The sequence below is a fragment of the Diaphorina citri genome, unplaced genomic scaffold (genome assembly GCF_000475195.1).
Source record: "Diaphorina citri unplaced genomic scaffold, Diaci psyllid genome assembly version 1.1 scaffold679, whole genome shotgun sequence".
NCBI lineage: Eukaryota > Metazoa > Arthropoda > Insecta > Hemiptera > Psyllidae > Diaphorina > Diaphorina citri.
The window spans coordinates 139,926-153,112 of NW_007378112.1; the positions used below are offsets into that span (position 1 = coordinate 139,926).

Sequence of the window (13,187 nt, forward strand, 5' to 3'; positions counted from 1 at the left end):
AGTTCTTAGATGTCTGTAGAAAAATTGTGACGAGCGAAATAAATGTAAATTTTGTATGTAAAAAAATACTAGTCTAAGAAGTGTACCAGGAGGCCCTAAAAAAATAATCTTAGTTAAATTTTTTAAGGTTAGAAATTCAAAAGAATTCTTTTTTAAGGTTAGACATTTTAAGAATTTCCTCATCTCTCCTACTATAGGCTCGTGAGCGCGAGTTACGACTCAAATACTCGAGGCGCGAGACAGAACTCAAGCGCCAACTAGAAACCCTCACCCTGAACAACTCGGAAATCATACTGGAGCGCGCGCGCCTCGCCAATGAAAAACTCCGCCTGCAACAGGAAATGCGTGACAAGTCCGGAGCCGTACCGCTCAATGTATATACTCTACTTGACGATCCCCGCACGACCACCTTCCCGCATGCATCCATGTCCTTAGCCAAGGGATTTGCCAATCCCAAGTACTCGCATGGTCCCGTGTCCTTGCCTCTGGGGTTTAACAGTCCGTCCTTGCTGCATGATCTGACCTTGTTTCGTCCTACCAACTCGACGCACAAGCGACAGTCCAACTTGAAAATAATGGCGTCCAAATCTATCCCTTGAAATCTTGGACTTGCTATCAAGACGTCCCATCCTGATGTCCTTGCCTCTGGGGTTTAACAGTCCGTCCTTGCTGCATGATCTGACCTTGTTTCGTCCTACCAACTCCACGCACAAGCGACAGTCCAACTTGAAAATAATGGCGTCCAAATCTATCCCTTGAAATCTTGGACTTGCTATCAAGACGTCCCATCCTGAGAGCCTCTTTCCTTGAACTCCATCCTCTTTGCCACAATACCCATGATGAAACTTGAATTTCCTCCTCTTGACAGACTTAACAATTTTAAATCGATCTTGAGTCGCCTCTAATTTTGGCGAAGCATTTCCACCTTAAAATATTTCCTAATAAAATCATGATCTCCTAATCCATCGTCAGTCGGACATATTGAAAATCACGGGGTGTCTAGGAAATATTCTACTGAGGAATTTCAAGTAACGCGGTTATTTTATGCTACCTGACATCGTTTCATCCTACACTCTTTCCATGGATCTAAATTGGGCACATCTTTTTATGAAATCAATTTGTTGGACAAATAAAGAGCTAAAATAAAAATTGAATTTTTGACCTTTTACAGTTATTATTTCGGAGTTTTGACCTCAGATTTAGATTTTTTCCAACTTTTTACATAGGAATCGACCATTTATTAATAATTTTTACCCATTTGCAACTGCTCCATTGAGTCAACACTGGCTCTGGCTTCCCTTCAGAACGAATAAATCTTTCGCCTTTTACTAAAGATTTCCATGGAGAGGAGCAATTGATGAGTCTAACTCAATTTTTCGTGCTCCCGATTTCGGTCGAAACGTAATCCTTCAAAGTACGTAGTCTGAATAGAATTTCATGAGTAGTTGAAATCGTATAATTTCAATGAACATTTAGTTATCTATTTATTATTTTTTTTTTTTTAACCTTTTAATGGCAAGTTTCTCACATAGTCACATTTCTTTTACCCAACCGAATCATATATCGATATTTCTTTTATTTCTTTTGTTTTTGTTAAATGTTCCTTTGTTCTGTATTCTATGTATATCCTTTGAAAAAATAAAACGTCCATACGATAATAATAATAATAATAATAATAATAATAATAATAAATAATAATAATAATAATAATGCTTATTTATACTGCTCGCATAGGACTGAAAAGTCCCTTTACTCCAGCAGTAGGCTACTACTATTATTGTGGTCAAATTCTATATATTTGTCTCTCTTCTCCTCTTCACTTTAGTAGAATATTCCCACTTTTTCTATATATTTGTCTCTCTTCTCCTCTTCACTTTAGTAGAATATTCCCACTTTTTCTATATATTTGTCTCTCTTCTCCTCTTCACTTTAGTAGAATATTCCCACTTTTTCTATATATTTGTCTCTCTTCTCCTCTTCACTTTAGTAGAATATTCCCACTTTTTCTATATATTTGTCTCTCTTCTCCTCTTCACTTTAGTAGAATATTCCCACTTTTTCTATATATTTGTCTCTCTTCTCCTCTTCACTTTAGTAGAATATTCCCACTATTTCTATATATTTGTCTCTCTTCTCTTCACTTTAGTAGAATATTCCCACTATTTCTATATATTTGTCTCTCTTCTCTTCACTTTAGTAGAATATTCCCACTATTTCTATATATTTGTCTCTCTTCTCTTCACTTTAGTAGAATATTCCCACTATTTCTATATATTTGTCTCTCTTCTCTTCACTTTAGTAGAATATTCCCACTATTTCTATATATTTGTCTCTCTTCTCTTCACTTTAGTAGAATATTCCCACTATTTCTATATCGTCTCTCTTCTCCTCTTCACTTTAGTAGAATATTCCCACTATTTCTATATATTTGTCTCTCTTCTCCTCTTCACTTTAGTAGAATATTCCCACTTTTTCTATATATTTGTCTCTCTTCTCCTCTTCACTTTAGTAGAATATTCCCACTTTTTCTATATATTTGTCTCTCCTCTCCTCTTCACTTTAGTAGAATATTCCCACTATATCTATATATTTGTCTCTCTTCTCCTCTTCACTTTAGTAGAATATTCCCACTATTTCTATATATTTGTCTCTCTTCTCCTCTTCACTTTCAATGCGATTTCCTGTTTTTGCTTGTAAAGTTCTTAGATGTCTTTAGAAAAATTGTGACGAGCGAAATAAATGTAAATTTTGTATGTAAAAAAAATACTAGTCTAAGAAGTGTATCAGGAGGCCTAAAAAAATTGGATGGTGATTATGGTCTTATTTCAATAATATTCTTCTTCGCCTTTTCCCGAGTTCAGACAGGTTCGGCGGTTTTCGTCAGCCCCTCGATCAGCCCCAGCTAGAGTGATGGCTTTGGGCTGACGTGTGGTTTTGGCTACAAAAAAATCTGCGAAACAGCTGGCTTTCTTCTATCCTTTCTTCTCTTCCCTTCCGCTACGATAAGACCTCAGCAGTTATAGTTCCCTCTAGCTACATACATAACCATTATCGTTCTATCCTCTTGGACAGGTCGATGAACAAAGCCCCTCCACCAGACTCTATTGCTATACCTTTGGTTAGCCTTTATATGTTCCCAGTTTCCTTGTTTCCTTCTAACACGTCCAAGGGTACGGGTCGGCTATGTACAAAGCCTCTCCACCATATTCTATAATTATATTTCTGATGAATATTGATGGTGTTTAGATTTTGTCCTCTTTTGGATATGTCTCTATTGATCATATCCTTCCAGAATTTCAAGAACAAGAATCTGTAGTATGCTGTTTTGATCTTTCTTTGTTGGACAAGATCAGCACCATTACTTTCCTCAAAGTTTTATTTAGCTTGGACCCTTACATCCAAATTCGGTACACTCTGTTCCTGGATATTAATTGGACTTGTCTTTTTATGTATAGGTCAGTAAAGGGTCCGCCCGTATATTGTTGCAAATACATAAATGAAATCATTTGAAATAAATGCAAATAATTATCGGTATAATTATTTAGAAAAGAATCTTCACAAATTAAAATATAAATTTTAAAAGACAATTGAGATTCGACATTCAACTAACTAAAGAAAGTTTGGTGAGCTTTCGGGAATACTCAGATTACCATCGTCAGACCAAGATCGCGAGAGAGGTGTTGACTCTACGCACCTCTCTCGCGATCTTGGTCTGACGATGGGAATCTGAGTATTCCCGAAAGCTCACCAAACTTTCTTTAGTTGAATGTCGAATCTCAATAAGTTGTAGAAAGCAGCAGAAAAATGTAAAACATTTTGCTTTCCTTTGTTGTTGCAGGACAAACATCCCACTGAAGGCAAACAAGAAACGACCAAATTGATCGAAGAATTCAAAGACCAAAAAGAAAACAACAAAATGATCCTAAACAAACTGGAACATCTAGAATCCCTGTACACTCTCATCACAAACAAAGACGATCTAGTGAAAGAACTTGAGCTGTATAATCAAGCTAAATCCAAAGTGACTAATCTGGAAAGCGAAATCATGATGTTCAAATGTAAAAACACAGAAATGAAAGAAAAGCTTAACCAGATGAAAGCAGAAATTAAGCAATACGAAAAACTCACTAGCGAATTAAAACAAAACCTCAAAGAAGAGAAAAATAAGAATGAAGAGTGCTGTAAAAAATACGAAGAACTGAAAGATGAGAATGACAATTTACAAAGTCAAGTATGCAACCTAAGTGCAGATTTAGAAAATATTAAGAAAGACGACGATATGAGAAACAAATACGAACATACGAAATCCTTACTAGAACTCACAAACGAAAAACTAGAAAACCTGAAAATGGACTATGAAACTGTCAAGAAAGAATTGAGTGATAGGAATGAAAAATATATCTGTGATCATAGGATGTTGAAACAAGAGCTTGAATTAGCCGAGAAGTCGAAACAAGAAATCAGCGCTCAATATGAAATAACCAAACTCGAACTGAAAAGCTCCAACGATTATGTGACAGAACTCAAATCCCACTATGAAATACTGTTAACACAACTGAGTAAATCTAATGAAACCATAGACGATTTGAACTCAAAACTAAACCAAGCTAAAGTAGACCTAGAACATTCAAGCAATAAACTTGACCTGATGAACTCCAATCTTAGTGAAACACAAGAGACACTCACCCAGTTGAAACTAAACTTGAACGATGAGATTCACAATAGTAAACTATACAAGGATGAGAATGAGAGACTAATGAACAAGATAAGCGTCATGGAGAATAACAAGCGAACGTGGGAGAAAGAAATCAACGCGCTCAGACTAACACTGAAGAAATATCGTGAGAATGAAGAGAAGGAGATGAGCAAACACACAGAGCTCGTGTGTGAAATGACCAGGAAGATAGAGGAATTCAAACATGAGAGAATACAGCTCAACTATGACATACGAGAGCTGAAGAGGAAAATAGAAGAGCTGACGAAAGAGAAAGAGGAGATGAGTAGGAAGTTTGAAGAAACACAGGAGAAGGTACTCAAACAGAATGATCGAGCGTTGCAAGAGATTCAGAATGAGATGAAGGTGAAGCTGGAGTCTGCTAATGAGAAGATAGTACAGAAAGATGACAAGCTGGAACAAATAGAGGACCTATATAAGGTAAGCAAAGTCAATGCTAACTGTTCTATTCTGTAGACATTTAGTTCTCACTTTGTATTTTTTGTATCATTCCTTGTCTTCTGGTTGGTTCAGGATAATTCCAAAATAAAGACAAGTCGGTATTTTTACTTTCTATTACTATTTAATAGAGAAAGTAAAAAAAAAGTTTTGAAAGTACGTAAAAGACTGGTTTTGGTGCAATAAAAATTCGTAATCTTGTGGAAAATTGGACTCTGCCAATATGTTGGTCCTTCAATAAGTAAGTATGGTTTTGGAATTATCCTCGGCTTTTTCAAATTCTTACCTTCCTATCTTGCTGTGTTATTCTGGTGTATAAAATGATGTGCGATCAAGATTAATTAGAACTCATAATTGTCTCGAATAATTTGTATACGTATGATTGGTCAATAACTTACTATTGGTCAGTACTTACTAATTTAGTTTCCATGTCCGTGAAAAAGATGAGTTGATTTTGAGTTCTGTATTTAGATTGCATTTTTGGGAGCTTTTATATTGGTGGTGATGGTGCAGAAAATTTCAATTTATGTTTCTGCTTTTTTTGGGGGTACGTTTTTTCGAGCACCTTATTGATGGCTTTTATAATGGTGGTGATGGTGCAGAAAATTTCAATTTATGTTTCTGCTTTTTTGGGGGGTACGTTTTTTCGAGCACCTTATTGATTTCAAAGAGGTTTTATTTGATGAGTAAAGCGATGCTTTAAGGTGTTTTATTTGAATAATTAAGGAGAGATTTTTAGACTACAATGTACAATTTTTTTTAAGCTACAGTTTGAATTATCGTTGGAAAATTCTATATCATAATAAATTAGGTTTAGTAATAACTGTGTATGTGTAATATTCGGTGCAATCAAATGGAATTTACGGAAAAGTTGTCACTTGGAATATTTTTAAACTTTATAGTGTAAAATTTTATAATTATTGTTATAGATAGGGAGGCACATATTTGTTTATTTAGTTTTTGGGGACTCACATCCTCAAAATGGTGATAATTTTCTTTTTTCTTCCCGTTTTTTTTACTTAGTATTCTGTCTTCTATTTTCTTCTTCTCTCTGTTAATTAAGGAGAGATTTTTAGACTACAATGTACATTTTTTTTTTTTTTTTTTAAGCTACAGTTTGAATTATCGTTGGAAAATTCTATATCATAATAAATTAGGTCTAGTAATAACTGTGTATGTGTAATATTCGGTGCAATCAAATGGAATTTACGGAAAAGTTGTCATTTGGAATATTTTTAAACTTTATAGTGTAAAATTTTATAATTATTGTTATAGATAGGCACATGTTTGTTTATTTAGTTTTTGGGGACTCACATCCTCAAAATGGTGATATTTTTCTTTTTTCTTCCCGTTTTTTTTACTTAGTATTCTGTCTTCTATTTTCTTCTTCTCTCTGTTTTCTTTAAATCAACCATTTAATTTTCATGTAATAAACATTTACTATATGCTGATGTTTTTTCAAAGTTTTTCTTCTTCTTCTTTTTCGTCAGAAAAAAAGTTTTGAAAGTACGTAAAAGACTGGTTTTGGTGCAATAAAAATTCGTAATCTTATGGAAATTGGACTCTGCCAATATGTTGGTCCTTCAATAAGTATGGTTTTGGAATTATCCTCGGCTTTTTCAAATTCTTACCTTTCTATCTTGCTGTGTTATTCTGGTGTATAAAATGATGTGCGATCAAGATTAATTAGAACTCATAATTGTCTCGAATAATTTGTATACGTATGATTGGTCAATAACTTGAATATTATTTACTATTGGTCAGTACTTACTAATTTAGTTTCCATGTCCGTGAAAAAGAAGAGTTGATTTTGAGTTCTCTATTTAGATTGCATTTTTGGGGGCTTTTATATTGGTGGTGATGGTGCAGAAAATTTCAATTTATGTTTCTGCTTTTTTTGGGGGTACGTTTTTTCGAGCACCTTATTGATTTCAAAGAGGTTTTATTTGATGAGTAAAGCGATGCTTTAAGGTGTTTTATTTGAATAAACTACCTAGTGATTTAGTTAAGGGTAGGACTAAGAAAAGGGTCCCTACGTGGGTCCCAAAAAGCTCGATCGGGTCCAAAATGTTATGAAACTTTTTTCTTCATATGAATTGAATTGAATTGAATGTTCTTATATATTTTTTCATAATAGAATTATACAATAAAAATCTCCTAAGCTAAGCCTAACTTCTGCGAGAGCGCTTAGCAGCTATTACAGAAAAGCCCGAGACCTATAACTCGGTTTTGCCGTGTTCCAACGTCTGAGCACTGCTTTTGGCGGTTTGGCTAAGCGTATTTGGAGGCGGGAAAAAACTTACCTACATACATATACTTTTTTTTAAGATGAGTGTTCCACCGCCGTTTTTATTTCGTAGCAATGGAACAACTGCTACATTAGACTCTGTGGCCTGTGTCGTAGCATGCCCATCCCGTAGTATGCCTCTCATCAGATGAGCGAGAAGAGACACAATACTTCCCATTTAGGTGCTGGGTCAACACGAGAACACCAGAAAGTAACCCGTTGAAATATTTGCAATCGAAACGAGTACAAAATTTAGGTGCTGGGTCAACACGAGAACACCAGAAAGTAACCCGGTGAAATATTTGCAATCGAAAAACGAGTACAAATTTTGGTGCTGGGTCAACACGAGAACACCAGAAAGTAACCCGTTGAAATATTTGCAATCGAAACGAGTACAAATTTTTGTCGATGGTGGGATTCGAACCGGGACCTTCTGCATGGCAAGCAAGCGCGTTACCACTGGACCAACCGTGCCCCCAATATATTTTTTTACTTTCTATTTATTTTTTGCAGACAAGTCTTCCCTGGCCAAGCTAGTCGAGGAGAACAGTTATTTTTTTACTTTCTATTTATTTTTTGCAGACAAGTCCTCCCTGGCCAAGCTAGTCGAGGAGAACAGTCAACTCCAGCGTATGCTACACAAGACACGCCAAGCCCTAGAGAATACCATCAAGCAACTAGCTGCCGCTAATCGGCGCAAATGCCAAATAGAACGCGACATATGCAAGCAGCTGCACAAGACACAACATATCATTAGGAAGGCGAGGGTGAATATTCAATCTTCCGAGAGTAGAGAACGCCCATCCAAGTGGTCGTGTAAGGGATCTAGTAGTTACGTTGCTTCCTAGTTGCTTTTGTTGAGTAGATAAATAAACTTGTATCTAGTACGTTAACTAATTTGTCTAAGTCCGTATTTGTCTAGTAGTAATTGGGCTTTATTTTATTGTTGTACAAAATACTTTGTTTGTTTCGTGTAAGTACGTTTGAGTGTCATTTACACGTGTTGTCCAATTGTTTAACGCAGTTGTATATCCTGTAATAGCCCTTTGGTTTTAGTTATAATTTAACTATTTTTGTTTTCTTTTTTGCATGAATGGTAGAGAACGGGGGGAAGATGCGGAGAATATTGATCCTCTTGCATCGTGAATATTGGTCTGATTGCTAGTAAATATTGACCTGATTGCCGGTGAATATCGACCTGGTTGCTGGTGAATATCGGTCTGATATTTGCCACCTGAACATAGGTATTAACCTTCTGTGGCGGAAAAAAACGATAATTTTTCTTTCCCTTGTCTTCTGAAAATGCATTTAAAAATACCGATTTTAAAATTCGTTTCGGCAAAAACAAAACGAAAAAAAAATAGCTTTAAATTTATTTATGGAGTTCTTTTTTTCAATGGAGGGTTCCACCAGTTTCCTGGTTTGTTCAGTCTTCCGTCCAACCTATTAAATTTTGTTTTGCTAGTGAACCTTTTCTGCTGTTTGTGTATATCTTGTTGTTTAATTGTTTTCTTTTTTAAACTTGAGTTTCTGTACAGATTTTGACGTTCTTTTAATATCTTTTGGGTGAACTGTTTGATAATTCTGATTTGGTTGAAGATCTTATGCCCTCATTAGGTAAGATCTCGTTTTTCTGTTTGCTTTTTCTTTCATATTTTATGCGCTTTCTTTGTTCTTTACTGAATGCAGATTTTATTCTCTTTAGCCACAATTTATTTATAGTACCTTCATATCTTCCCTTGCCTCTCAATCAAAAGAAAAATTGGTAAGAGTAGTAAAGAGAAAAGATAGAAAGAAAGGGGGAATGAACAAACATTTACCAAATTTGTTCAGTTCTGTTCTAAAGCATGTTCCAAGTTCCTATAGAAGTGCCAGTTTCTGAGTATGCTCAGAGGTCAATAAATCCTTTAATATGAACCTACTTATATCCACAAAATTGGTATAAAACCCCTCTCAACATCTCCACAAACAATGAAAATCCACGAGTTACAATTTACTCCTAGACCAGATTTTCACCCAATGTCTTGACAATCCAGGTAAGTTAAGGAAAAATCAACTACCTAGTGATCATCAAATCTTAAGTCGTTCCGTCCAAGGGTACGGGTCGGCTGTGTACAAAGCCTCTCCACCATATTCTATCATTATATTTCTGATCTTTTTCGTCCTTTGTGGTTTTTCTTTATCGCGTATGCAAATTTCTTCAGATCACTTATCAAGTGACAAAAGAACAGTGTTCATTTAATTTATCAAGGTTGAAATTATACAGATTCTGTAAAAATGAAAAGAAACGGTTAGGAACTTTAATCATATCCTTCCACCGCAATCGCGGTCTTCCTCTTCTTCTGCGGCCATTCAATTCGAGGTTGAACATTTGTTTAGGTATCCTGACATTTTCCACAGGAACTTTGTGAAACCGGTCCTATAGCTGCTATTTCTTTCCACGCTCAACTTAATTCAATATGTGAAACACCCAGTAAACAGAAAAAAAAACTAATAGAGAACGGGGGGAAGATGCGGAGAATATTGATCCTCTTGCATCGTGAATATTGGTCTGATTACCGGTGAATATTGGTCTGATTGATAGTGAATATTGACCTGATTGCCGGTGAATATCGACCTGATTGCTGGTGAATATCGGTCTGATATTTGCCACCTGAATATAGGTATTAACCTTCTGTGGCAATGAAACTTGAATTTCCTCCTCTTGACAGACTTAACAATTTTAAATCGATCTTGAGTCGCCTCTAATTTTGGCCAAGCATTTCCACTTTAAAATATTTCCTAAAATCATGATCTCCTAATCGATCGTCAGTCGGACATATTGAAAATCACGGGGTGTCTAGGAAATATTCTCCTGAGGAATTTCAAGTAACGCGGTTATTTTATCTGTTTTATGCTATCTGACATCGTTTCATCCTACACTCTTTCCATGGATCTAAATTGGGCACATCTTTTTATGAAATCAATTTGTTGGACAAATAAAGAGCTTTTAAAGAATTTCAAGGACAAGAATCTGTAGTATGCTGTTTTGATCTTTCTTTGTTGGACAAGATCAGCACTATTACTTTCCTCGAAGTTTTATTTAGCTTGGACCCTTTCATCCAAATTCGGTACACTCTGTTCCTGGATATAAATTGGACTTGTCTTTTTACGTATAGGTTTGTAAAGGGTCCGCCCGTATATTGTTGCAAATAAATAAATGAAATCCTTTGTTGAATCTAACATCCCCCCCCCCCATTTTGGTAGAGTATTCCCACTTTTTCTATATATTTGTCTCTCTTCTCCTCTTCACTTTAGTAGAATATTCCCACTATTTCTATATATTTGTCTCTCTTCTCTTCACTTTAGTAGAATATTCCCACTATTTCTATATATTTGTCTCTCTTCTCCTCTTCACTTTAGTAGAATATTCCCACTATTTCTATATATTTGTCTCTCTTCTCCTCTTCACTTTAGTAGAATATTCCCACTATTTCTATATATTTGTCTTTCTTCTCCTCTTCACTTTAGTAGAATATTCCCACTATTTCTATATATTTGTCTCTCTTCTCCTCTTCACTTTAGTAGAATATTCCCACTATTTCTATATATTTGTCTCTCTTCTCCTCTTCACTTTAGTAGAATATTCCCACTATTTCCCTGTATTTTTATCGCTTCTTCCCATTTTTTTTTTCCCCATCCAAGTGGTCGTGTAAGGGATCTAGTAGTTACGTTGCTTCCTTGTTGCTTTTGTTGAGTAGATAAATAAACTTGTATCTAGTACGCTAACTAATTTGTCTAAGTCCGTATTTGTCTAGTAGTAATTGGGCTTTATTTTATTGTTGTACAAAATACTTTGTTCGTTTCGTGTAAGTACGTTTGAGTGTCATTTACATGTGTTGTACAATTGTTTAACGCAGTTGTATATCCTGTAATAGCCCTTTGGTTTTAGTTATAATTTAACTATTTTTGTTTTCTTTTTTGCATGAATGTTCTCAACTTTCTTATCGTTTTCGAGTTTGACTGGTGAATAAAACGGGGGTAACAGTGAATCCACGCTGCTGACGTCATGAGGGTCTTTCATCTTTGAAGTTTTATAAGTGCCCCGTCTAGGCAAACTCTCCGATGAATCTCGTCTGAAATGAGCGTCTACAAATAATACAGTATTAACGTCATTTCCCTGACCGTCACTGTCTTCTACAGTGATATGCTTAGTCCCACTCAGAACGTTTCCAAACGAAGTTTCCCACAGGCACAGATTGCCCTCGTTTTGTTTTGCTAGTGAACCTTTTCTGGTGTTTGTGTATATCTTCTTGTTTAATTGTTTTCTTTTTTAAACTTGAGTTTCTGTACAGATTTTGACGTTCTTTTAATATCTTTTGGGTGAACTGTTTGATAATTCTGATTTGGTTGAAGATCTTATGCCCTCATTAGGTAAGGTCTCGTTTTTCTGTTTGCTTTTTCTTTCATATTTTATGCGCTTTCTTTGTTCTTTACTGAATGTAGATTTTATTCGTTTGCTCTCTTTAGCCACAATATTTATTTATAGTATCTTCATATCTTCCCTTGCCTCTCAATCAAAAGAAAAATTGGTAAGAGTAGTAAAGAGAAAAGATAGAAAGAAAAGGGGGATGAACAAACATTTACCAAACTTGTTCAGTTCTGTTCTAAAGCATGTTCCAAGTTCTTAAAGAAGTGCCAGTTTCTGAGTATGCTCAGAGGTCAATAAATCCTTTAATAATATGAACCTACTTATATCCACAAAAATGGTATAAAACCCCTCTCAACATCTCCACAAACAATGAAAATCCACGAGTTACAATTTACTCCTAGACCAGATTTTCACCCAATGTCTCCTCTTTCACATCCAGGTTCAAATTCTGGAGCAGCTCAAGGTTCAACTGGAGAAGAGAGTGGATGAGCTAGAGGTGTCCAATATGGAACTAGAAGCAAAACTCGCCTCCTATGGTTCAGGGGGCAAATTCTCAGACCACGAGCTAACCTCAGGAGGAGAAGAAGGATACCCGGGAAGTCCAAGAAGGTCCTTATGTACACCTCCCCCTAGTCCCAATAGGAGAGGGTCTTCAGGATCTAGCCCTGCCTCTCCTGCCCAGGTGAGCTCTCTCTCTTTCTTTCTTTTTTTTTCGTACCTATCTTTTTATTTCAAACAGAAAGAGAGAGGAGCTCTTTCTTTCTTTCAATATCCTCAAAAATTATTTTGTTTTTCATGGCACCTAACGATTATATCACGTATTTTAAATGTTGCGTTTTGCATACCCATATAACATTGCGTACTGCTTAATAGGAGAGGGTCTTCAGGATCTAGCCCTGCCTCTCCTGCCCAGGTGAGCTCTCTCTCTTTCTTTCTTTTTTTTTTCGTACCTATCTTTTTATTTCAAACAGAAAGAGAGAGGAGCTCTTTCTTTCTTTCAATATCCTCAATAATTATTTTGTTTTTCATGGCACCTAACGATTATATCACGTATTTTAAATGTTGCGTTTTGCATACCCATATAACATTGCGTATTGCAAACTTCCATAAAATACCCCTTTCTCTTGCAGTTTAGTATATTGAAGAGAACTCACTTTTTTTACTTTCCTTATCCTATAGGAAGGAAAGTAATGTAATCGGGTCAAAATTTCGATGGTCAGTTTTTAGTGCCAAAACACTGGTGAAATCTGTCTTCACCTCAGATCAAAACTCAAAAGTAAAGCTAAGACTCCTAGGACTTAATAAATAAATGTCCA

The 13,187-nt window shown here is 35.7% G+C and overlaps 1 protein-coding gene and 1 non-coding gene across 2 annotated transcripts in view; both read left to right on the forward strand.

Annotated features, from left to right (window-relative positions):
• LOC113468223 (myosin-11-like) overlaps positions 1–12,626 on the forward strand; it is a gene marked incomplete at its 3' end in the record, with an annotated part of 21,575 nt that extends 8,949 nt beyond the window's left edge. Inside the window, exons 6-8 of the mRNA XM_026824996.1 lie at positions 198–578; positions 3,839–5,155; positions 12,311–12,626. Coding sequence (XP_026680797.1) covers positions 198–578; positions 3,839–5,155; positions 12,311–12,626 — 2,014 coding nt within the window. The remainder of the gene's footprint in view (positions 1–197; positions 579–3,838; positions 5,156–12,310) is intronic.
• On the forward strand, positions 1,285–1,398 carry LOC113468233. Its single transcript, XR_003392065.1, has one exon. It is a non-coding gene; the product is annotated as a U5 spliceosomal RNA (small nuclear RNA).
• Positions 12,627–13,187: the final 561 nt, after the last annotated feature.